The 26081-nt window shown below is 30.0% G+C and overlaps 3 protein-coding genes across 10 annotated transcripts; 2 read left to right on the forward strand and 1 right to left on the reverse strand.

The window, feature by feature from the left end:
• The first annotated feature begins 1175 nt into the window (after window positions 1–1175).
• On the forward strand, window positions 1176–18812 carry LOC143147597 (uncharacterized). 6 transcript variants are annotated; one of them, XM_076312976.1, is made up of 13 exons: window positions 1176–1695; window positions 2472–2577; window positions 3375–3770; window positions 4429–4946; window positions 5024–5165; window positions 5256–5588; window positions 5668–5912; window positions 6120–6385; window positions 11951–12172; window positions 13242–13325; window positions 13410–13627; window positions 13841–14358; window positions 15263–18812. In XM_076312976.1, the coding sequence occupies exons 2-12, from the start codon at window positions 2527–2529 to the stop codon at window positions 14312–14314; spliced, it is 2949 nt and encodes a 982-aa protein (XP_076169091.1). In that variant the 5' UTR covers window positions 1176–1695; window positions 2472–2526; the 3' UTR covers window positions 14315–14358; window positions 15263–18812. The 6 variants fall into 6 exon arrangements, with proteins under 6 accessions (XP_076169091.1, XP_076169089.1, XP_076169090.1 ...); XM_076312975.1 differs by having other exon boundaries at window positions 1177–1695; window positions 3375–3482; window positions 3564–3770; window positions 13242–13627; XM_076312974.1 differs by having other exon boundaries at window positions 4432–4946; window positions 13242–13627.
• A 2804-nt stretch (window positions 18813–21616) lies between these two features.
• Window positions 21617–25991, reverse strand: LOC143147598 (chitobiosyldiphosphodolichol beta-mannosyltransferase). 3 transcript variants are annotated; one of them, XM_076312980.1, is made up of 7 exons: window positions 25715–25991; window positions 25206–25548; window positions 24888–25135; window positions 24465–24638; window positions 24269–24383; window positions 23947–24119; window positions 21617–22253 (listed from the first exon to the last, which is right to left on the reverse strand). In XM_076312980.1, exons 1-7 carry the CDS (start codon window positions 25989–25991, stop codon window positions 22243–22245), a joined length of 1341 nt encoding a protein of 446 aa, XP_076169095.1. In that variant the 3' UTR covers window positions 21617–22242. The 3 variants fall into 3 exon arrangements, with proteins under 3 accessions (XP_076169095.1, XP_076169096.1, XP_076169094.1); XM_076312981.1 differs by lacking the exon at window positions 21617–22253 and adding an exon at window positions 22466–22677; XM_076312979.1 differs by lacking the exon at window positions 21617–22253 and having other exon boundaries at window positions 23829–24119.
• Hoip (NHP2-like protein 1 hoip) lies at window positions 21972–23238 on the forward strand. Its single transcript, XM_076312982.1, has 2 exons — window positions 21972–22129; window positions 22332–23238. Exons 1-2 carry the CDS (start codon window positions 22127–22129, stop codon window positions 22710–22712), a joined length of 384 nt encoding a protein of 127 aa, XP_076169097.1. The 5' UTR covers window positions 21972–22126; the 3' UTR covers window positions 22713–23238.
• Window positions 25992–26081: the final 90 nt, after the last annotated feature.

Below are 26081 nucleotides of genomic sequence, written 5' to 3' on the forward strand. Positions count from 1 at the left end.
GTGACGATTAATAATTATTATTGTATAATTTATTATACTAGTCAATATTTTCTATTATCTAAGAATATGATTAACAAAATCATATCCTCATATCACGAATATTTGAAACAAGTTCATAAATATAATTTTAAACATTTACTGAAAGTACTTTTCATTGGTGCACCAACATATCACTACCAAAACAAAATACTTTTTGTGTAATACGTGTGTATTTAAATATTTGTACATGTTATTATACAAGATAATTTTTACAAATTGATCAATGGGATTGTCTTCAAAGTTTGAGGACATATGGAAAATATATTTAAGTTTGAAGTTCTGTAAGCTTGTACATCGTTTTTTAAACGGAATAGTGAACATGTCATATTTTAAAAATTTTCCAATAAAATTATAAATCATTTATGTGCATTCAAAAATAATATACATTCCATTTAAAATAACTTAATTTTCAAGTTATAAACTAGTTTTTAGCTAAATGATATGCATTTACAAACTGAATATTTTTTATATAGATAGTTTGTTTTAATAGATATGTTCTTGAATTTGAAAGATATTCGCATAAATCATTTTATAAAATTTATCCTATGTATAAAGACCGAAATGGTCAATTGTATGTACAAATTGATGTAAATATTGACATTTTATTAATAAATGTAAGAAAATGTTAAATATAATATATATCTATCTAAAATAATTAAAAATTAATTTTTTTCTTGTAACCTTTTTCCTTGAATATGAAACTGTAATAGAGAATATTTTGCCACTTCCAATGAATATGGTGTAATAATATCATAAAAAATTATACAATTGTTTTACAAGTTAACATATTTTTTTTTACTATGCAAAAGTTAACTTATCAAATTCTATGAAAATTATGATATTGATGAAATAAAATAAAAAACAATGATATAAAAATGTATCTTTTTATTTTGAAAAAATGTACATGATTGTAAGAATTATGGAAAATAATAAAACAATTTTTAATCTATAAATATTGATCGTAACTTTTAAAACCCTCGACATGTGTAAATCAATTATAAACGAATAGAGAATTATTATATTACAAGCACGTGAATATATTTTTAAATTGGCGGGATTTGACACAGGAAGTGACCAAATGGCGCGCGCACCCGGATGTTGCGCGCGCAGACTGAATGAAGTAACAAAGAGCACTTGACATATTTCATTTTATCGTATTATAAACTAGATAGTTTATTTCCTTAAAATTTCGCCAGGAATTCATTTTTCATTGTGGCAAAGCTTATTTATTAAGTGATTTCTACATAGAAGCTGATCAGAAGGTGGTCGACTAAATGATACTGCTAGCGCGTAAGTTCCTGCGGGGTGGGCGAGGGACGCCATGACAGTCGTCGTATTTTCTGTTAACCGCGAGCACGTAGGCTCTTGCCAGCGTTTTCGTGAAAATCTTGCGCCATTTAGCATCTATCTGAGTAAAAATTGGCAATCCCGTTTCCTAAGCTTTGCGGACTTTGCTTCAAATATATTGTGGAGGTGGAGGGCGAGGGCGCGTGGCCATTATCAGGGATTTGCTTGTGGGTACCCGTGGCGAGGTGAGACGTCGAGAGGCGGCGAAAGGCGTCCCCCCCTGCATCGGGACGCGTGTCTCCCTGTGTACAAGACGGCCTAGGGCCGACGAAGCGAGATGCCAGAACCGCCGATGGCACCGTACACCACGTGAGTCCACCCTCCGAGCTCTCTCGATTATCGCTTCGGCCCTCTCGTACGGTTTCTATAAATCCCCTTGCCCCGAATCCCGAGGAACCTCCATTTTGTGACCTCTTGTCCTCGTTCTACGAGTCACGATAATTGACGCGTCATATGCCTAAGACACCAGAAGATGGTGCCCGTGAATCCTCTCGTAAGTGCGGGGGGATCTGCGGCAAGTCCTGGCAAATATGGGAACACAGCTGTGTACTTGTACAAACCACTGGTACGCTAACATTTTAGTGTTTCTCTATTTGTCTTTATCGCCTTCAAACGATTGTATCGGATGACTCACCTTTTCCCGCTCACTCGACAAAAAACTCTTAAATATTTGCGAGGTTAAAATAACTACTTTCTTATTTTTACAACATGTCGTTTATTCTTTTTGTGATATTAATCTGCCGTATCAATATTATATAATAATAAGTTTATGCCTAATGAATTCTTTCAAATTCGTTATATTGGGAGTACTGTTCCTTCTATTGATGTTAAATTAATTAATTTCGAGGTTAAATTGGAAAATTTATTTTGCTAATCAGTTCTAACGGTGTAAATGGTAATCTAGTTATTCTATCAATTGTATATAATTTTGTTTTTCTTTGAAACATCATACTATTTTTAATAATTATTAGTATTTTATAAGCAATACAAGAAAATTACCTCTATAATGAGATGGAAGATAATGGTATTTCGTATAACAGAAGAAACTATTAATTTGTTATAGTTAAATTAATTTTGTTTTGCAGGATGAGAAATGAAGTATATCAGGAACACTTAGTTAGTATTCTTCAGTGAACAAAGATGAATAGTGAGCAGCATGCATTGCCAGCGACTACGCAGGCACAACAAGAGGTAAGAATATTTTCAATTGAAACAGGCTATTTACCAAACCACAAATGCGCAATTGATGTATTATATTAAAACTACAGTTCAAAAATATTGTGGGACATGTTCAAAAAATCATTACTGATTGAAATATGTTTATCATTAATTATGTAATTCGTGACATTTTGATTTTTAATTGATATTTATATCTAAAAGTATTAATTTCATTTATGTTAATTTGTATCAATTATATTTTTAAAGTTATATTGGATCATTTGTGCTTATTTTTCATACATTATTATAGTATATTACTTATTCACATTTAGTGGTATTTAACAAAATTGTGTGTAGATAATAAAGACATATGCTTAAGTTATGGTATTTTTTAAGTAAATTTAATTGCTTGTAGCACTTTTAAATGAAGTAGTTTATGCTTGATTATTTTATTTATTAGCTTGCACTTTTCATAATATGAAATATTTATAGAAGCACATACTTTTGTATATTAAGAATAGATCCCAAAAGTAGAATGATGTATTTATAACATTCAAATACACTATAATAGTTAGTATAAACAATATAATCTTTAAGCATTAAAATATGTTTTAAATAGTTTTGCAAATGGGGTCAGAAGCTTATCTTTGTTATTTACTTTCACTGACATGCAATTCTTGTATATAATAATGAATACCAATATTGGTACTGGTTACTAAACATTTAATGGGAGATTGGAAAGTAGCGCATTTGTCGATTGGGAATGAGCCTGATGCATGCCACTGCATGCCCTATCAATGTTGTACAAATGTTTGAATGTATATCGGTAGGATGTAAACGCGGGTCAAAGTGGTCGTCCTTCATACCCAGGTGGTTTGGCTACTACAACTAGTCTTGGCAATGTAGGGAGTACCCCACATTCATCCGCGGACCTGCGTGTAGGTACAGCCGTAGCGTTAGCCTCCTCGGTAGCTAAATATTGGGTCCTGACCAATCTGTTTCCTGGACCGCTACCTCAGGTCTCAGTCTATCACCATTCCCACCACAACTCCTCACATAGGAGTAGTGGAGGTGGAGAGGCATCTTCCAAAGAGCCAGCCTCTTCATTGAACCAAGAAATGGCGTTGACTTCCAGTTCGCACCATCAGTCAACACCTACACATCATCATCATCAACCGTCAGTTAGCAGTAGCAGTCATCATAGTTCTTTACAACCAAATCCACAGGTTTGTTTACTTAGAGGTATGCAATGTCTAGTTATTGAGTATAGCTTATAGAGAATCCAGACTAGAATCTTCTTTTCAGGAATTGTGGTAACATACTGTGTTGTATGTAACTTAATATAAGTGTGAGTAGGTAGCAAAGTTATGTATTGTACTAAATATATATGAAGTACTTGCAATTTCACATTTATAATTTGAAATATGGCTTCTTATTAAAGTTTGTTCATTGTTTTAACTTCTTTTTTCATTGCATATTATTGTATGTTAGTTGCTATAATTTAAATATATAATGAACGTTCGATTAAAAAAATCTGGCCGTGTTACTACAAACGCATGGACGCCGATAATGGAGAAGGGGTTCCTTCCTAAGCGTACGTGATGCGCGAGGAGAGGTGCGCATAATGTCGGCGATCGTGCATCTGTAGTAGTACAGTCAGGTTTGTTTTTTACCAAATGTACATGGTATGACTAGCACTATATTATTATTATTATTGTTATGTTTGTAATCCAATTTACAGTATGTCAGCTAGTAAAAAATATATAATGCAAAATGTGTATCATTAAAATTCTTAACATTTTTCATTATTTAATTTTTGGAATTACAATTTATCTTTTTTGAGGAGAAGGATTTAGTAATATTGTTTTTTTATATTTTATTTAGCAGATTCCAGTTTCTCTACCAGGCCTTAATTTAGATGGACCACATATACCTGCCAGCGTCAGTCATTTACAGGCAGCACATGCACAAATGCAACAACAAATGCAGGCACAACAGCAGCAGCTGCACCAGCAGCAACAACAGCCACAACAGCAGCAGCAACCCCAACAACAACCACAGCAACAATCTCACCATCAAATGCAAAATCATCAAAATGCTCAGAACAATGGACCAACTGCACATAATCAAAACGCACAGAGAGATGATAACAAAGTAAAAGATGAAGGTGGTAGTTGCACAACTGAACGTTGTAGTGACAATCAAGTTCACTGTCAAGTGCAATGTGATCTCCAGTTACAAACATCTCAAGATCTGCAACAAAGTCTCATGCAACAACAACAGCAACAGCAACAGCAAATTGGTGTGAATATAAGTGGAAATTCTTCAACTGAAGGTGGAAGTCAAAGTAATTCAGAAAAACCAGAAAAAGAAAAGGAGCTCCGTCAACTAAATATGACACAGTATGTTTACACAGTTTATTTCTATATTAAGTTTAATAATTTTTTATAATATAACAAACATTACAATTTCTGTGTAGATTTCAAGTGCCAGATTTAAAACCAGGGGGTCATATGATGGATGTAAGAACAGCTGATGGTTCAGTTGTGAAAATCAGTGCTGGAAATGAACAAGATTTAGCAAAAACTCTTGGTGTTGAGATGGTGCAAAATATGTATAAGGTAAAAAAAAAACATTATAATGTGTTATACAACATCTTATATAATGTAATGTACAATGTTTAATTGTAAAATTTATATTATATTCTTCAGGTGAATGTTGAAGATATTAATCAGCTTTTAGCATATCACGAAGTATTTGGAAAGTTACAAAGTGAAATAGCAGCTGGTACAACCTTAGTTGGAAGTACTGTTCCTACACAAACAGTTACCACTATACAAAATGGAACACCAATTGTACAACAAGTACAATTAAATAAGTTCGATATTAAATCGAGTGATGGTGAAGCTACTCCAGGACCGAGCGCGTCACCAGTGTCAGTTGGAAGTCATGCTTGTGAAATATGTGGAAAAATTTTTCAATTTCGCTACCAACTTATTGTACATCGTCGATATCATACAGAAAGAAAGCCTTTTACTTGTCAGGTACATAACAAATCATAGTTTCTTATGATTTTCCTTTTTATTTAACTTTTGTTTCCTATATTTAAAATTTATTATGCAGGTGTGTGGCAAAGCATTTTTAAACGCAAACGATTTAACACGTCATGGTAAATGTCATTTGGGAGGATCCATGTTTACATGTACAGTATGTTTTCATGTGTTTGCAAATGCGCCTTCATTAGAGCGTCATATGAAGCGACATGCTACTGATAAACCATACAATTGTACAGTATGTGGAAAAAGCTTTGCTAGGAAGGAACATTTGGATAATCATACTCGTTGTCATACGGGAGAAACACCTTACAGGTAAATGCATTCATTTTTTCACTTACTGCAGTTAGAGTAATAAAATGCAGTCTTCAGTTAAGTAAATTCGTAAGAATTAACTTTTAATAATAGTGATACAAATATTTATTTCATTAAACTTAAATAACAATTATAAGATTTGTAATTTTTTTCTTCTTTAAAGAAAATCCAAGTTGAAAATAACTATTCCCTTATTTTGTATCTCAGGTGCCAATACTGTTCAAAGACATTTACTAGAAAAGAACACATGGTAAATCATGTTCGCAAACACACGGGTGAAACACCGCATCGATGTGATATTTGCAAAAAGAGCTTTACTCGCAAAGAACACTTTATGAACCATGTTATGTGGCACACAGGAGAGACTCCGCATCATTGTCAAGCTTGCGGGAAGAAGTACACACGCAAAGAACATCTTGCAAATCATATGCGTTCACATACCAATGATACACCATTTCGTTGTGAAATATGCGGTAAGTAATTCATTTTTTCATTTTCTCATTAGCGTGAAGTATTATGTTTATGTGTGATATGTTGTTTTACATATATGCATAATATATCACATAATATGCTTAATAAATGTATTTTCTCATAAAACTATTAAAATAATATCTGCAATATATAATATTACATACTTTGTTTTTTGAAAAAAATTTGTATTATTTTAGTTTTGATTACACAGTATATCTGATTTACATATGCACACTTAGTTACTTTTTCGGACATTTAAAGTATAAGGCAAAATTTGGTTTGGTTTAATTTTTATTAGATGGTATATTTGGTTTAAATGTGCATATTCAGTTATTTCCAATTTATACAAAAATTATATTTTAATTTATATTTTAGAATTCTTACTGAACGTTATACTGTTTGGAAAGTGAAACATGTTAGAGGAATTGAATTACTTTTATAAAATGTTGTCATGCATTAATTCTTGCTTTCAGTGTAGGTCAGTGACTTTCAAACATTGTTCTATAGTATACCAGCTCTGTATTGATGGAGAATAAAATTATTTTACATAGAAAGCGTATCTAAATGTATTATGTAAAGGATTAATGAGAAACACGTATTATTTATTTTGTTAAATTATATTCAAATCACATTATAAAATTCTTGTAGGGAAAGTATGCAATTGTATTTTAAAGCATCTGATGTTAAAATCTTTGTAAATAATTCAGGAAATATTTAATCCCTTTATTACATTTTCTCTTATAAATTTTTAATTTCTTATATTTTTACAAGAGCAAAAGAAATAATCGAGGATTTATATTTAAACAAGTCATACTATGTAAACTTGTTATAATTTGTACTTATATGGAACACGCACAATGTTTGAATCACTGATTTAGCTCAAATTTGCATATATAGTATTTAAATAGTGCACACTATGTATAATAATATATTAAACGCTTAAGATGCAGTATTTCAAATTTCGAGAAAAACTAATGTTTAAAATCCTATTTTTAAACTTTTATTTGGTATTCAATATGTATCTATTTATAGTAATCTCAAAACCAAAAGTATCACATATAAATAAAAAAGTATATATTGTGGTGCATTTGAATTTACGACATTCTGACAGTAGTCAGATGCACTTCCACATACAGAGTATGTGGTTAATACAAAACTTTAAACATAATTTTTTAGCCAAATTTTTTATAAATGTATTGTATGCATTCAGTACATTGTACATATTTTTATAATAGACTTTCATTTTTATATTGCTATTATTTGTGCATAATGTTAACAAAATAGGCATAAAAATTAATAAATAATTATAGAATGTAATCAAAATAATACTTTCTATTTTATATCTAAAATATAAAGTATAATTATACAATTTGTTTCATAAATCCATGGACCTTATGTGTTCATTAATCATCTACAGATTACATTTAAACGTTAAAATATATTTTAAAGAAATATGTAACAATTCATTTATTTAAAAAGAAAAAGTTTTATTTTAAATTGAAATTTTCACGAATCAAAAATTTAAATACGCATGTTGTATAACTGAATTTACGACTTAGCTTGTCATACTACTTCAAAGAAGTATAAAGAATAAAAATATTTAGGTGTTTGTTATATTTTTACATCAAAGCCTATCTTAAGTGAAACATATTAAAATCTGATAATAATGATTAAAAAATCATTAGTAAAGTAATTTTGTTAAAGTATTTATCTAACTGTATAATTGTTGTAGAAATAGATTCTGTAATTTGACAACACAACAAATGAAAGCAAAATGTGCTGTTTGGTTTGATCTAATCTGAGATCACAAAAAATTAACAGCAATTTATGTATGTAGAAAGATTATAACAAATGACTATTTAATATTTTCTGACACGTACCATATCTAAGATATATAACAATTTGAACACATTAAATAATGGGACGATTCCAGAATATCATAGAATCAATATACTGCTTACAGAAAATTAAAGATTGAAATTAAAATTTGTGTTCATTATTAACTATAATTTACTCTTAATTTCGTGAGTAGAAGAAATTAATTTTTTTCCATTCTAGATGATATTTTACATCTACTACTACAGTAACATCTATTGATACAAACTATTTATCACAAAGAAATCCTTGTAATATTATTCGAAATTTTAAATGACATGGATTAGAAGTTTTTAATATATGTTGTAAGCAAATTTTAAAATATAGTTTAATATTAAATTTTATCAGGACTTGAATATAAATATAACAATTGTACAAAATTTGTTTTTCTATTCCTAAAAAGAGTATGCTGATTTTTATATTTTAAACTTCTAAATAAGTAAAAATTAATATAAAATTCTGTGAAGTAGTATCTATTATGAAATTTGCCATAAAGAAATTACAAGAATCAAAGGTTGTTGCAAAATATTTTAATATTTATGAACATTAGTATTAGTTTTATTTGAAATTTGTATGTAACTGGTCTTCCTTTTATTGATCGCCTTTAAACTGAACTTAATTATTTGCAGTAGTATTATACTATTACTATATTATAATATTTAATTATCTATTTTCCTTATGTATATATACACGTATAATGATTTTTATAAAGAATGCACATACAAATTAGATATTTATAAATTTGATAGTCGTGTATTAAACTATCTTTCATTATAATTTCTTTTTAATAATGATTCAAGAAATTTACTCATATAAATGCATTTATGCAGATATGTACAATTTGAAAAATGTGCAGTTAAATGATTTGTAATGAAATTATAATAGTTATTTAGCAAAATACTATTCAATATTTTTTTCAATGTAATCATTTTATTTGCTTATTTTACTTTGTGGGATGGGTTTCTTTTCATTAAATTCGATTTGGAACGTGAATGTTTAAAAGGAACGAAAATCGATAAAATTAAATTTTAATTCAGAATTTGGGAATCAATTGTAGTAAAATTTAAATAAATTGATTCCGATAATATTTGAACTATATTATTCCAATTCGGAAATGCTCAAATTTAATTTAAAGGATTTTACTAAATTTGAAATCTCGAAGACTCAAAAGCAAAAAATTTAACATAAAATTCGGAGTAACAAACAAAAAAAATAGAGATTGTTATAAGTTGTTTAATACATTTTGCATCGCGAAATTATAGCAAACGTACTTTAAGTACGCCGGCTTGTAGGTTCATGGAAGTGAAATAAAATTCGCGAGAATTGATCGCGCATCGTGACTAGCAACCCCCTGTCGCAGGTCGCGCGCATTCCTTTACAAAAGCGCCTCTCTAACCTTAGAATTGCCAGTGTCTTCGCCCGGCGTATATTATTCCTTTCTTAGTTACTATTGTGACGGGACGTTTGCCACCGTTTTATACACCCTCGGGATACTACATCTGCTCTTCGCTACAAACTTTGATGGCATGACTTACTATTTCGTAAATATAAGCGGTTGGTACATATTGCTATACGTCTTATTTCCATGTAAACATGATATGGTTTCACTTTCTAAATTTACACAAAAAATTACTCTTATTTTGATCGTAATTTCGTCTATTATCATGGTAATTTTAACAGCAAATATTATATTATAGCTATCGTTATATTTTTTCTCAAATGCAAAATACACGATTTGTAATAAGACAGGGTGTACGTGCAGGTTGAGTAGAAATATTTAATCATTGTTTTAAAAAACTCTATGTTATTTAGCTTTTTCGTTAATATTAACATATTATTTTGAAATCATGGTTTTTTTTGCTTTTAATGATTTATATTCAATTAAAAGTTGTTTAGTGAATACAATGTATTGCATATATGTTCTCTTATTATAAATATATTATACAATAATAATTTCATTCCGAAAAACTATTTATATTAAAACTAGGTATTAAAGGATCACTTAAACAAAGCACTAGATACAGTGAAATTAATTTCGTTGTATTACTCTTAATAACGGTGTCAAAAACGTTTTATCAATAATATACAATGTTATAATCGTGAATTATTATTTTTATGATTAAAAATTCGTCACGTAAAGTTGAAATATACTATTATAAATACATATAAAATATATATAGAAACTCGCTAAGTAAAATACGTACAATACAATTTTTAACGATAATCTATGAAATACAAAGTAAAATATAGTTAAGAATAATTATTAAAATTAATTATTCTTAGAAAATATTAACAATGTTTATACTAAGCTTTATAGGAAACAGATCGAAAATTGAAATCAATACATTCGTATATGGAATTTATTTCCTTGAGTATATAACAGGATTCAATGACTAACTTATACAACAATAACATTGTGATCTCATAAACTTATCAATAATCTTTATAATGACCTTTCTTAAATTTCCTGTTAAACTTTCAATTTGTTTACCATACGTATAATCACAAAGCTATATACTGTTTTAAAAAATCGACTCTCGATTTATAACATCATTATAAACCTTCACGGAATGGTTTATTATCGCATTTTTAAAGTATCAACCACTATACATCTCTTATTCTCTGTAATTCTTCGAAGGTGAAGTAGTAATGAATCGGAAAATTAATTTCCATATCCGAGCAATACCAATTGTGGAAGATTTTTCTCACATCCGATTTTTTTCCTGCTATAAAGTCACGGCGTATCCTCTATCAAATTTTTGGGGAAAAAGTACCTTTTGTCTTTTGAAACATGTAAAGAAGTTGAACTGCTTGAAATTATTTTTTCTATAACAAATCGAACAATTAGCAATTGTGCTATCTAATAGTTCCAAAATTGTCAACTGAAATCTCATTACGTAAATAATTTGAGCTGCTAATTACGCAAGATTAAGTTAATACGTGACGTGTAGATTATTGCAACCCACAATAAATATTATACCTCGTTTATCATGTTTCACATAAACACTTTGTTCCCTTGGATTTACGTTTTCAGATTCACTTTTCCAAAACCAATTCAGATCACACATGAAGTTATATTTTATATGTTAACAAAATCGTTAAAAACGAACAAAGTGATTCTATTATAAGATAAATATCAAGAAGAAGACTTCATCCGTAGATATACGTAAGCAGAATTTTCATATGGTTAACTGTAGAAAGGTTTACACAAAATAAAGGAATAATTGTTAATTCCGTGTTTTATACAGTCACCATCGATATGTAAAAAGAAAAGCTCAGGGTTCGCGGGACTTGCGCAAATCGATTAAAGAATGCATTTTCTTAATTTCATATCGCAGTTATTGTATACTGCAATTGATGAATTATTATATTCAGTAAACATATTGGTAATTTAAAAAGTTGTTTAAACCGGTACCCGTATAGTGCAATGTCCTAGCGTGCATTCCAAAGTGTTCACATATGTTTGTATGGTGCACTAGGCTACCTAAAAGGAGAGGGTGAAAGAAAGCAACATGATTTCACCTGAGGTCAATTTACTAGGGAAAAATTATTTTTATAAAGATCTCTATTGGTAATTAATCATCTTGGAATCGTCCCATACGTGTACTCGATGACAGTTTTTTATTTTTCATTCGTATTACAGTATAATCAAGTATTCGTGTTTTTGGTTCTGTTTATCGCTGCAAATACAGGTAAGTCGTTTACGAGAAAGGAGCACTTCACGAACCACATAATGTGGCACACGGGTGAGACGCCGCACCGCTGTGATTTCTGCTCGAAGACATTCACGCGAAAGGAGCATCTTTTGAACCACGTTCGCCAGCACACGGGTGAGTCTCCACACCGATGCGGCTTCTGCTCCAAATCGTTCACCAGAAAGGAACACCTTGTTAACCACATCCGCCAACACACAGGTGAGAGCGGTTGGCAGATGTCCACTTCACGGACAACCGATTGTAATATTTGTCTCTAAGAGTAGTTATACATGGCTAGAAAATTATTTAGTTAAGAAACACGTTAGGGAGCTGAGTCACCTTTCATAATGTCATGTAACACACACCAAATCGTTCGTGTTCGTCTAAAAATCGATCACTTTCATGACAAATGTGTCACAATAATCGTTAATGAGTGTTTCGCTTCCGGGCCGCAATCTCGACTTCGCTTGTAACGGATGTTTAGCTCTGAGTTGCATACTTGCATGCGAAACATATACATGTATATATGTATATATGTGAGGAAGTTCATTTACAGTGATATCGGGAATAATCCGTTTATTGTTCGTGTATAACAATTTACATTGTGTCTAACTAGCAATTAGTTATCTGATCACTATTATCCCATTTCATTGAATCCCTAGAGACATTTACTGTTCTGCCTCATACACCGCTCTCATACATGCTTTTTATCAACTGTTTCAGAGTCCTTTCGCTAAAAACGTTCATACTACATTTGCATTCTAAAGACGTTTAGTGAGCTTCTTATCATTTTAAAGACTTGTATATAGTTCCATTTTCATTCTCATTTCATTTTGTAGGTGGCATATCATTATACTATTTAGTTCGACGTAAGGAAGTTTATAATATACTTTCTGTTTAAAATCATAATATTACAAAATTAAAAATTGCATTTTGAATATTAAACATCGGAATTATCTTCAGTAAATATTTACTGTTGCACAAACCAATTTTCCTTCTATGTAATGTACGGAAACGGCAATATCGAATGAACTCCTTATACTCCGCTTTGTATTTCATAAAACAAAAATTGCCAAAATCTGTGTTCAAATTTTCTTTTCAAAACTATCGTTTAAAGAAACAACGCGAAACAACTAAATATGCCACAGACGTTAAATAAAATTTAATTAAAATCCATAGTTCGATACATGCCTTATTTAAGCATTGCATTAGACAAAACTCAACTTGTGCAGCATAACTCGTTATCTGAATGACCAGTAAAAATCGCAATTCGTTATAAACTGTATAGGGGAGACGCCCTTCCGCTGTCAGTACTGTCCAAAAGCATTTACGCGGAAGGATCACCTGGTGAACCACGTCAGGCAGCACACGGGTGAGTCACCGCACAAGTGCCAGTATTGCACCAAATCCTTCACGAGGAAGGAACATTTGACAAATCACGTGCGTCAACATACAGGCGAATCGCCACATCGATGCCACTTCTGCTCCAAGTCATTTACTCGTAAGGAGCATTTGACGAATCATGTCCGAATCCACACCGGCGAATCACCGCACAGGTGTGAATTCTGTCAGAGGACGTTCACTAGGAAAGAACACCTTAATAATCATCTCCGTCAACATACCGGAGATTCTTCGCACTGTTGTAACGTGTGTTCAAAACCATTTACAAGAAAGGTACATTGATTTTAAACATTTGCTTTATATTACTACAAGTTTAAAATTATTTCAACAACTTTTAATTGCAACGATAAAAACATTGAAATTATAACTGGTTTGTCCTTTGGTAGAAAATTATTCATAATCATTGAATTAGTTAAATTTAAATTTAAAGTAAAAACAACATTGATAGTATGAGATGATTTTAAATAATTATATTTTTTATTACAGGAACATCTTGTAAATCATATGCGATGTCATACCGGTGAACGTCCATTTGTGTGCACAGAATGTGGCAAAAGCTTCCCATTAAAGGGTAATCTACTTTTCCACATGCGATCGCATAATAAAGGAAGCAATGCTGAGAGGCCATTCCGTTGCGACCTTTGTCCGAAAGACTTCATGTGTAAAGGACACTTAGTATCCCACAGACGATCGCATTCAGATGAGCGACCACACACCTGTCCAGATTGTGGAAAAACATTTGTTGAAAAAGGCAATATGTTGAGACATTTAAGAAAACATGCAGCAGAAGGACCACCGACACAAGTCAACACACCATCAGCCATTCCTCAATCTGGTGTACTGCCGATCCCGACAGCGGCAGTTTTGGTCGGGCATCCATTGGCACCACCAGCACCACCAGTAGTGCCGCAACACACTGTTGTTGTACCTACTCCACCTGGTGTATTGGCCTCCTACTAAACCAAATCAAGAAAAAGGATGTGAAAGCATTTGATGAAAGAAAAGTGAGTGTATACATGATGAACGTTTGTATTGTTGATCATAAAAGTGCGTCATTGAGTTTTGAAAGACTTCTTATGGTTTTATGGCCATGAAAGTTGATAAAAGTGTTGTTATGCATCGCAGTAGTATCATTGTGAATGTTATAACTACAGACATTGTCTTCGTTTCAAACATTTGCCGCAATATTCGCCTGTAGCTATGTGCAAAGAAGTTTATATGAACTTATATTGAACAATAACCGCTGCTATGATGGCAGTGTATTATCCAAAGTTTGAATTTCTTTGTTTCTTTTTATATAATACCATAGTAGATCGTTTATGAAAGGAAGCATATTCAACGTTTTCACGTTCCACTTACTATGCAAACTCAGGACTATGCGATTCAGTGATGGGCACACGTAAATTTCGCTGTTAATTAAATTACAATTAGGCATTAATTGTGGTACTAATATGTCACTATATTACTTTTATACAATAATTTCATAACAAAAATTAATGTATCTGCCAATGAAAAAAGCAGAATTTGGTGTAATATAATATACGATATGCTCCGGATGGTATAATCGTAATTTGAGGGATTTATCAACATGTTTACTTGGAGTACAAAATGTATTTTTAACTCAAATTATATCATGAACGCATCAATTTTTAACGTACGTTTTTCTCTATACTTTGTTTAATTGAGTACTCCAAATTTTATGAAATTACTCCTTTCAAATCAGTTACTATAAAATAAACTGGTTCAAAGTGATTATAAAAGGGCAGAAATAATTATTTGCAACCGTCATTGTTCAGCGGCTAATTTTTGTATTAAAATACATTTTGTGCTATCACTTTCATAACATTTAGGCGATCTCATTAGATTCGGAGTGGTATTTCTAATTTTATAATCGGAATATGTTGATAGGCGTCACGTTTACTAAACGTGTCTAGTTGATGTATTCCGAGATATCTTTTTAAAAGATATTGTATATCTGGGATCGGGACCCCCAGTCCAAGAAAAGGAGAGCCCGGAAGACCAGAATATCGGAAAGTCGACGGTGGTGCAGAGGCAAAGCGGCCAGCCAGCAATTACAACTTTTGAAGAGATCTTGAGTTCAAATCCCATCGTGCGTGCCACCTCTTTTTCTTAAGCTCCTAAATATGAGTTCGCTTTTTCTATATACTGATTTTAGAAGTACATTGCACCCTGCTTGTATGCAACCTAATCAATTCCATTCGTTTCCACATATTAGGGGAAGCTACTAATTTTTTTAAGGATATCGATTTGTTTCCATCTTGGCCTGAGACCTAAGTTCTCATGAGTGAGTGACATAGAGCAACTTGAGCGCGTCTCAAATTACTTGCTATCATGGGCTGACAATTCAGAACAATAAGATCCTGTATGATAGATAAATTGTTTGGGGCTAAACAAAATTTTTTTTTTTTTTTATTGTTATATCTTTATGAGAATATTACGCATGTGATGTAATTTGTTTAAATTGCACAATACAGTGTCGAATGCTTTACACAAAATTAATGTCAAATAATTGTTTTGTTGGAGGAATTAAATTGAATTGGAAGATAGAGTTTATAAGTTGCAAATAGATAAAATTTATTACGAAAAAACTGTATGCATCGATTAAAATCTCGAATATGATTAAATTATTTTTTGGTTTGAAATAAGTAACAGCCGTTCGATGAGAATTCGGCAAAGAAGTGTCATTTCTAATATTACTTAGCTGTCTTTGAAATTTAGAATTGCATGGCTTTCTGACTTGACATCATTCAATTTAGTTATTTATGAGTATATAAATATTCGAAAAGTGATTTCGGTAATATTTCTTGTGACAGATGTGTTTCTTGTTATACATTAATATCTATTGTATTGTATTACCATTGATTATATGACATAAAAATTCTTAAATGAATTCAAATCTCATCAACAAAATGAAATTTGTGTTGACTTAATTATACGTATAATTAAAAGCAATTTGAATAAAGTCGTGTTTGGACTTATTTTCATATATTCTCATGAAGATATAATATCACATTCACCTGTGACTGTTGCACAGTAGCCAATTTTAACAATTTGGGGGCACAAAATTGTAAAGGGGATTTCAATTCATGGATTTGTTGATATTGTTTTATTGATTTTTAAGTTTATGTTCGCTTTAGTAAGTAATAAATACAAATGCAAGGAATAACATAATGAAGTTTGTGTTAGATTGTAATAGATTAATTTAAAATTATTACACAAGTATATGCGTACATTACTTAATTGTTACCATAAGTACTACTTTCAAATTATTAAAGAATAATTGCAAGCTAAAGCAAAACTTAAATTATACACTTGAACTAATGGAATATTCATCTGAGCTTTGAAATATAATAGAACTAGTTTACTTTATTAATTAATGCTCAATAATTAACTACTGAAAAAATATTTTATTGTCTCCTTTTATACCAAGTTCATGCCAAATTTCGAGACTGCTTATGCTTGGTCACTATATATAATGTTACTAAAGATATCTCATAATGTCTGTTCTAAGAATTAAATAGATTTAGAGAACTAAATTTTCAAAAAATGTAGTCATTTTGTTTAGGAAAATCAATAAAATTGCCTATTGTGTGACATGTCGCTGGAATGGATGAATTGTTCGTCCAGAATAAATAAAAAAACAACGGCAGAGATGAATGATTCTGTTACTCTTAAGTAAAAGAATATTGGTTGCATAAAAGCGAGGAACACTGCAAATAAAATTTTTTATTTGTCAGTACATATGAATCTGAAACTATAAAAATAAAAATATTTTATTATTTACGTAAAAAAATCTATATAAATGTGACTGAGAAAGATACTATATATTTAATAACACATAATTTTCAGATTACTTAGATATTTACCTTTATTGTTTTATCTAATTGGCGTGCAGCTTAGTTTAATTTGAAAATTATGTTTAAAAAGAACTTTAAAAAGATTTATGTTTTATACGTATGCCAATTGAAGTTCCGCGTCAGTTGCCCGTTTTAGCTATAGTCATTGTTTTTCGTTTAATCGTAATTATTATACTCGAGTGCAATATAACTATGCCGATTTCGCTAAAGAGACATTTACAACAAATACCACTGTGACGCCGAATCTTAAATATAAAATATCGACAAACGATAGCAGTTCAGAAAATTTTTGGTTTTTAAAGTTAATTTTAAATAATTAACAATACTTGTCTATTGTCTACTTCAAAAGAAAAATATTATGACTCTAGCGATCTTATAAGGCCATGTATTTCGTATTTACGTTTAAGGTAAAATAAAATCGTAAGCTTGGTTTTGCGACGTCGTTGTCGTGCTAAGTTACCTAAATATACTACGTATTTAAAAGAGCACTTGACACCAAAACGTACGTTCAATTTCTCCAAAAAATTTGCAACTGCATCTATGCAGTTTGCCGCATTACCAAGCTTATGTTAATTATGTATGATATTAATAACAACTATTGAATAGACATAAAAAAGATGATGAGAAACTTATTAACGCGTGTGCATGCGTCAGATGGACTTTTCGTGTACGATAATGTTCGTCACTCCGTAGGAGTCTAGATTAATATATTACGAAAAATATTACTAAGTATATTCAAACAATTAGATATCATGTACTATTTAAAATAATGAGGGAAAAACTAATTATACTGCAGGGTCACTGTATGAGTGACAAATGTATGTCACATACGGAACGTAAAATTTTCACTATATTCGTAAGAAAAAAACACGTGAAGTTTGTGCAAAGATACATCTATAAAGGAGAAAATATATATGTATAATATATATATTGCTCACGTTTATATACATTATGTATATATACTGAACACGATTTGAAGAGAAAAAAAAATGTGATGCCGTACTGGACATACTTGGAGCAAATAATATTTCCAATGATACGTGTAAAGAATTCCTTTGCAATTTAATTGTGGCATCGCTCCTTGCAATTTGCTAAAAAATCTAACAAGGAATAAATAGAAATAATGTTTATATGAATTATTATTATTATTAATAATATACGTTACAAAAATAAAATTAAGAGTTGGTTCATGCTTTTAAGAGATTTAGTTTTGTGCTTGTTTTAAAAAACAGCAAGCAAATATCAGATCCAGCTATTCTCTTTGAATCGAAACGATTAATTGCAGTATATTACATACATAAGCGAGTGGGATGATTGATACTGTTTACTTTTACGTTAACATTCGTACCCCTTGGTTTATGCCATTTTTCTACACCTTATGTCAGAATTGCATGTTTCTGGTGTTAATATCTTCTCGGAAACGCTTCGATTCAAAGCGAAATATGATGGTGAAGGAAAGCATTCAAAATATAATTTACTTTAGATAGAACAAAATATGTATAGAATTTTATTATGCACCATTGTAATATTATGTATCCCAGTTGTGACACAATATACACTGGTGTTATGTTAAATGTGAACACTATGTGTCCTGTCTTATATGTAATAATTTCCCATGGTTTAGTTCTATTATGAATAAAAATCTCTTTTTAGTATAAATAATGATTTCATGAAAATGTGTGTCCGCGAATCAATTAATATCAATTCGAGGGATTTCAAACCCTATTTTCTTTGAATATAATATCACAAACAAAACTAAATTGTTTAAATATTAATAACTAGTTTTTTTCTATTATTTTTTACAAAAAATGCGGAAATTCGTAGCATGTACGCTGTGTGACATGTATCGCCATAAATATTTTGCTTAATACTCCCGAAATCGTTTTACCTTTTTAAAACAATTATTTTATAAAGCGAAGTTCAAAGAATCAACTAATGTTTTTCAGAATCAATCCGAGGATAGAAACAAAGTAAAATCAAAAATTTAATTTAAAATATTATTTATATTAACAATAATTAATATTTTATACATACTTCCAATAAACATTTTCTCGATTTAAAATTACTCTATATAAGGACAAGAGATTACCCTGAAGTACAGTGTAAATATTTTTCGATTGTCTGATACTGTAGTGTAATATATTAAAAGACGTTCCTGTTAGAATGTTAAAATTTAATAGGAATTATCTTCTCGAAATTATCAATAAAAAGTATGAGTTTCAAAATAATCCATGAGTATATGGTATCAAATCTTATTTGATTTGGTATGGAATAGCTCGTAAAAACTTCTTCTGTGAATAGTATCGTAGAGAGCTGGTAAATTAGCGAGTCTAAAAAATACAGGCCTGATTGACTACAGTCAAACAATCCCATTTTCGATATTGGCCAACTTTGTCATCACTACAAACGAAATTAAGTAATGTAGAAAGGGCCATCGGCGTAACGAGATCAAGTGAGATAGAACGAAACAAACGGTGCGGCGAATTTTATTGACTTATCTACAGTATATATCTAGTAATATGATATCATAATTTTACTTTTCGGAAAATATTCAAGAAAACATTACTATCAATTTAATAAAATCCTGATAAAAATAAATTCAAACATAATTTCACATTTCATTGTTTTTAATTAACATTTTGAATTTTTAAATATTAAAAATGATTTAATTAAAGTTACATTCAATTTATTTTTATCACGATAAACTCCACATAATTACAATGATTAAAAACTATAATTTGTATGTTTTCTTGCACTACTTTGATACTGTGTGTATGTGCTTTCATTCGAAATTATATTCCTAAAGCTATCGCTATATTTAATATTAAAGCTTAATTGTAGCTTGCAATACTAAAATAAGAATAAATATTAAGGCAATGAAAAACAAAATAAACAAAATAATTAAAAATTCTTCGGATAAGATCGCTCAAGATACAATGGTTCACTGCTCAAGACAGACCGATATTCTAGACATGATAACAACATTAAAGAACTTATTTATTTTTCCTGCTCTATCGCGGAGCATGTGTTTTCTTAAAGATTTTTCTGTCTTCAAGAATTTAGAAGTGCTATTTGTAACCGTAAACCATCTCGAATTTCCAAATAATCATTCCAACATTCAGCAAGGATATGAACCCGAGTCACTCGTCGTTCAATACTCGGATTAAATAGGGATAGGGAATAATAAATTGAATCCGAAGAAGCTTGTAACAAGAACAATAAAATCTATGTAATAAATATGCTTCCCATAGATATGAGAATCCTACTATTATGTCAACACGTGCCCCCAGAAATCTACAAGTAGAGCTAACGAGTTTTAAGCTCCTCATAGATTTCAAGTTGACGGCTCTAGGAGCAGAGCTACATCCACTTGACGGAGCGTCTGTCAAAGTGGGCCCCAGGTGCTTTGGCCAGCCAGGCTCAGCGATGCCGATATCTACATCTCGTTAAGGAAAGCGTCACGTGTTATGTTGATGACACATTAGTGCTGACCGTTAGGGACAACTGGAAGAAGGTCATCTGGCGGACCAAAAATGGTGCTCGGCGTGTCATCAAACAAATCAGGGGGATCGGTGTCGAGGTGACGCTCCATAAAAACCAAAGTGCTGGTCACATATTCACCTCAGCGGGAATTATCAACCCCCGTGATCCGGGTAGATGACTCCAGGTCAAGGTGAAATCCCAGATGAAATATCTAGGACTGATTCTCAATAGCCACTGGCGTTTTAAGGGACTTTTCGACTGCTTGGCCCCGCGATTGGAGAAGATACTTGATGCTCTTTTTATTATTTAAACATAAAATATCTACCACATATATCAATACTCAACTGATCATAATATTTCCTCTACATTACTACATTTATAACTTAATAATTACAATATTTAGCTTGTTAAAAAATATTATAAATTAATATTTATAATATTACTACTTGCCACTATTCTTTTAATAACGTTTATATTTTATTAATAATATCACAAAGTAACTAATCAATGGAACTAATATATAATTGCATTCATTTTCTAATCACAAAAACTTAGTTGTAATTAATTATACTGTGTAATAATTATGTATAAACAGAACTAGGGTACGTAACTGTAAAAAATCTCATTAATCCACTACAACTCTGTTGAGAAATGTATTATACATTTAATGCACAGTAGATCGAAACATGAAGAAATTCAACAAAGTTTAAAACAGAAATGGGCAAAATTTTATTTGAATAAATGTAACGAATGAAATTGACGTTTATTTGATTTCACGATAAAATTTGTATCTGTTCCTTGTAAAATATTTGACTCTATAATTCTAATTCTAATTTTTATTCAACGAATAACGAATAAAAAAAATTGTTTAATTTTTATACGTTTAAAATTTTCATCTAGATAGTTCATCTTTCCTCAAAAATCAATAGCAAACTATAATTATATATGCTTTTATAACTATATAATTCTAACTTTGCCGTTTCGACCCTATTGTAGTTTTGTGGTTTTGTTTATATGTAGTCTTTTTTAATCGAACACAATATAATTACTTTCACCGAACTTAGTCATTTGTGCTTAATTATTTTATTTATTTAACTTCTGTGAGGTAAGCTGTTTCATCAGTTTCTTCGATTATGTGCAAAAATTGTTTTAAAACAGTTTAATAAAAAATATAGAATTCATGTTTACATACTTACGCGCCACCAGTTAAAAATTTAATGGGGGATTGTCCGGGAGTATAAGCATTCATCGCGGCGGTTGCCTGTATCAATATTCCGTGAATTGAATACGCTCTCGTGTTTGGCTCCTCCGTGAAGCGATTTTTAAGAATAATCGCGGAGAGGTTGCTCATTCTCGCCGAATAGTAATATTTTTCACAGAAAAGTGTCAAGAATAACTTATTTTGTACAAAATGGTGAGTATTTTATTATTACGTATTTTGTTATGTCCACGTATTCTACTGTAGGTTATGTTTCGCACGTGGAATATTATTTAAATAAACTCTGTTACATTAATGTCATTACTATCCTAAATAAAATCTGTAATTGATTATATTTTATAAAATATTTTTAAATTTAAATAAAAATGTTCTAAATATTAATATTTCTTTTATATAGGGTGATGAAGTTAATCCAAAAGCATATCCTTTAGCTGATGCTACTTTAACTGCAAAAATTCTAAATTTAGTTCAGCAAGCAATGAATTATAAACAATTAAGAAAAGGTGCTAATGAAGCAACAAAGACATTGAACCGTGGTCTATCAGAATTTATTGTAATGGCTGCAGATGCAGAACCATTAGAAATTTTATTACACTTGCCGTTACTATGTGAAGATAAAAATGTTCCATATGTATTTGTTAGGAGTAAACAAGCATTAGGTCGTGCTTGTGGAGTATCCAGACCTGTTGTTGCTTGTTCGGTGACAGTTAATGAAGGCTCACAGTTAAAACCACAAATTCAAGCTATACAGCAAGAAATTGAACGTCTTTTAGTTTAAGTAATTTGTACCTGATTTGAAATTTGTTCTTTAAATTTATAATCTATATTTCCATATATATTTTTTAACATAAACTTTTAAATACTTTACAAAGATCAAAGTACATATGATTCATACAGTATGATATGTCAGTTGCACTAATAAAAATTTAAACAAATATTGTTCTTTTGTTTCTTAAAGATTTACAAGAAATATTTTATTTCTTGTATCTATTTCATACTTTTTGATTTAATACTGATATGTTGTAAAACAGGTGACTGATGCAAAATCTAAAGTCATTAGATCATTGTTAGATAAATTACTAACTTTGGTGAAAATGTTAAACAAAATAGTTAAAAGTATGATTATCACTGGATTGGCTGATATAACAAATTCAATTGAAAAAGATATAATTGAATTTATTATACTGGCCGTAATTAAAAAACATTCCTTTTGTATATATTCCTAAGAAACCAGACTTATGTCAAACATGTTACATTATTTCTTAATTAAACATAATTTCTCTGAAAAAACTACATCCTGTTCTTTTGAAAAAATAAACAAAATAATTGCATTTTAGAAATTTCAATATAATTTTTATTTGATTTTTCATATATTTCAGATGATTTTTTATATAAAACCGGTTCGTACTTTGAATAAATATTTTTTAATAAATGTAAAACTAATGTTAAAAATTTAAATAAAGAAGATTTAAAATTGCAAACTGACATTGATCTTCTATTTTTTAATGAATTAAAATTCTTTGTTATTTTTAACTGCTTAGTAAAATTAAATTTTACAAATGTGCAGCAAACTGTAATTTAAGAAGTTATGCATATATCAGACATGCTCTATCTCATACTTTTAATAGCAGAGCAACAGATTCCCACTGTTTAAAAATATTTTTTTATCTAACGTCTGTAGGCCAAAAACATCTTCATCTTTTGTTAGAAAAAAATATGTTAATATAACAAAAAATACATACAGCCAAACATTCATAACAATACTACTCTAATTTTAAACTTACATTTGCCTTTTAATAGTCAATTATTTTATATTATTGTTTTTGAAAAAAATAAAAACTGTATTAGTAATATAAAAATATCATAATCACAAGTAAAAATGTTAAAACTAATGTAAATAAGGAAAAAGGTTTTTAATGTAAGTTAAAAAATAGAAAAATGTACACAAGTGCAAAATAAATATGTTACAAATTATTCATTGAAATGAGACAACGCAACAGAAGTCCAATTACCGTGCCACCGATTTTCTTGAAAATTACGAAGTTTTCCTCGGAATTTTTCATTTAATGTGCGTTGTAAACCATTATTGGGAAAATCTTCAAACCATAATTTTAAGTGAGCTGCTAATTCTTTATCATTTGAAAAAATCATTCCATTTTCGTTATGTTTAACAAGTTCTGATAAACTGGAAAATAGAAACTTAAATAAAAACATTCATTCGTTAAAAAAATGATTATAATAAATAAGGTGTTACATAAAAATTTTACAATTTTTCAAAAATGATAAAAGTAACAAGTAAGATATTAGAAAAAGTAAAATTGTTATTCTACTTACCATTTAAAATTATATGCATAAACTGGAAGTCCACATCCAAACATATCAACAACTTTCATCGGTAAATCCAAACCACTAGATGATGTGTGGAGACAAATACCTAAATCTGCACAGGCTTTATATAAAAATTACATTTTTTAATAATAGGAATATATAAAAATCAGTACAGAATATATTTTGTGTTACACTTGAATACCTAGTATTTTAGGATAATCTTCACTTTCGAGCCATGGTGTTATAATTGTAATGTGCTTCCATTTTTTTAAGTTTATAATAGACATATAAAATTCTTTCAAAGGACCTTTACCAGTTATTACACAGATTAAATCAGGTAGGTGGCAAATATCTTGAACAATTGCATTTTCATATTCTGGAAAAATATATACACGTATTTTAATTATAAATAATAATGTTCTATAGAAGATAAAATATTTCAAGATCTTCACATTTCATTACTGAATTAATCAATGAAGAAATGTCTTTGTAATAAATAATAAACTACTTCAAAATTGTGTCACAAACCAAAAATTCCTCATATTAAAATAAATTGTAGTGTCTTATACCATTTTTATAATGTGAGGCTTTGTTTTTGAAATATATTAGAAAAAATTATAAATACCTTGCAATGCATTTAATAACATTGAAAAATCTTCATCTTCAGTCCAACTTGTACTGGATATAATAAATCCAGGTCTGTCAGAAGCCAAGTGTACATCATTTAATATATATTCTGTAAATATGGTTGAGTTTTCTTTTGAACCTTTAAATATATTATATTTTTTACTTAATTTTAATAAAAACATATGTTTTTCTAATAATGATATAGAATGAAATTCATTTGCTGGGCGATCATATAATACTTCAGCTCTAAACAAAAATAAATTATTAAGAAATTATTAATTACTATAAAGTTAAATATATATTTAGAAATACTAACTTGATTTGCCATTTCACTTCTAAATCTTCCTTGAATGCTCTAGAAACACAAAAATTACTTTGTGCTTTAGAACCAAAATATATTTCAATTACTTTTGCAAGTTTTACTAATAAGTGGTCATTTTTTAAACTAAGTGCCATAAGAGTATGAGCATAATTATGCCAATCAATAACAAATTGTGAATTCATTACAATACAATAGAACCAACAAATTGGGAATGTTGGTATTGCAGGTGGGTTCTGTAGTAAAATATGAGTTGATATAGGTTTCCGAAGCAATACCCATGAGAGAGTTATGGTTTGCCATAATGTTTTTATTACATAGTGTAGAAAAAAAGATAACTCTGAAATATACAAAAATGTTTTAAATTTCAAACATATTTTTAAATCATTAATGTTATTACAATCTGCGGTTTGTAGACTTTCAATGAAACATATGTTACAAAACAATTTGCTTTAACTGTAACTAGCCAAGCATATTATAAATGCATAACAAAATTGTTAACATACTATTGTCTAATTCTGGTGGAGGCGGAAGGTAATAAATACGTATGCAAGGATTTTCTCTTATTTCTTTCAATGGCAATGAGCCCGGATAACCTATAAAATCTACCTTAAACCCTTCTTTTGCAAATGATATTACATGATATTGCATTCTAGGACTTCTACCCAAATCTCCAAAAACAAGAACAGAGACGTGTTTATGTTCTTTATATAGCTTTAAATATAATTTTCTAATTGGAAAAAAAACTAAAGCAAGTAAACATAATAAACAAATCACCCACATTTTCAATCAAAATCGGAGTCAAAAAGAAACATGGCTCCCTAATAAAAATTTAAAACATTGAGTTTCCGTGGCTTACCATAAATGGCGCTG

Source organism: Ptiloglossa arizonensis, chromosome 5 (genome assembly GCF_051014685.1).
Source record: "Ptiloglossa arizonensis isolate GNS036 chromosome 5, iyPtiAriz1_principal, whole genome shotgun sequence".
Lineage (NCBI taxonomy): Eukaryota > Metazoa > Arthropoda > Insecta > Hymenoptera > Colletidae > Ptiloglossa > Ptiloglossa arizonensis.

Excerpts from the sequence above, each read along its gene's own strand:
- LOC143147597 (XM_076312972.1), top strand. The coding sequence starts at position 2,527 with ATGAATAGTGAGCAGCATGCATTGCCAGCGACTACGCAGGCACAACAA. Across the intron at positions 5,166-5,255 it reads TGGTGCAAAATATGTATAAG|GTGAATGTTGAAGATATTAA; the intron begins GTAAAAAAAAAA and ends TATATTCTTCAG. Across the intron at positions 12,173-13,241 it reads CCACATCCGCCAACACACAG|GGGAGACGCCCTTCCGCTGT; the intron begins GTGAGAGCGGTT and ends TAAACTGTATAG.
- LOC143147598 (XM_076312979.1), bottom strand. The coding sequence starts at position 25,991 with ATGTGGGTGATTTGTTTATTATGTTTACTTGCTTTAGTTTTTTTTCCA. Across the intron at positions 25,549-25,714 it reads TCCACCAGAATTAGACAATA|AGTTATCTTTTTTTCTACAC; the intron begins GTATGTTAACAA and ends TGTATATTTCAG. Across the intron at positions 25,136-25,205 it reads GAAGTGAAATGGCAAATCAA|AGCTGAAGTATTATATGATC; the intron begins GTTAGTATTTCT and ends ATTTTTGTTTAG.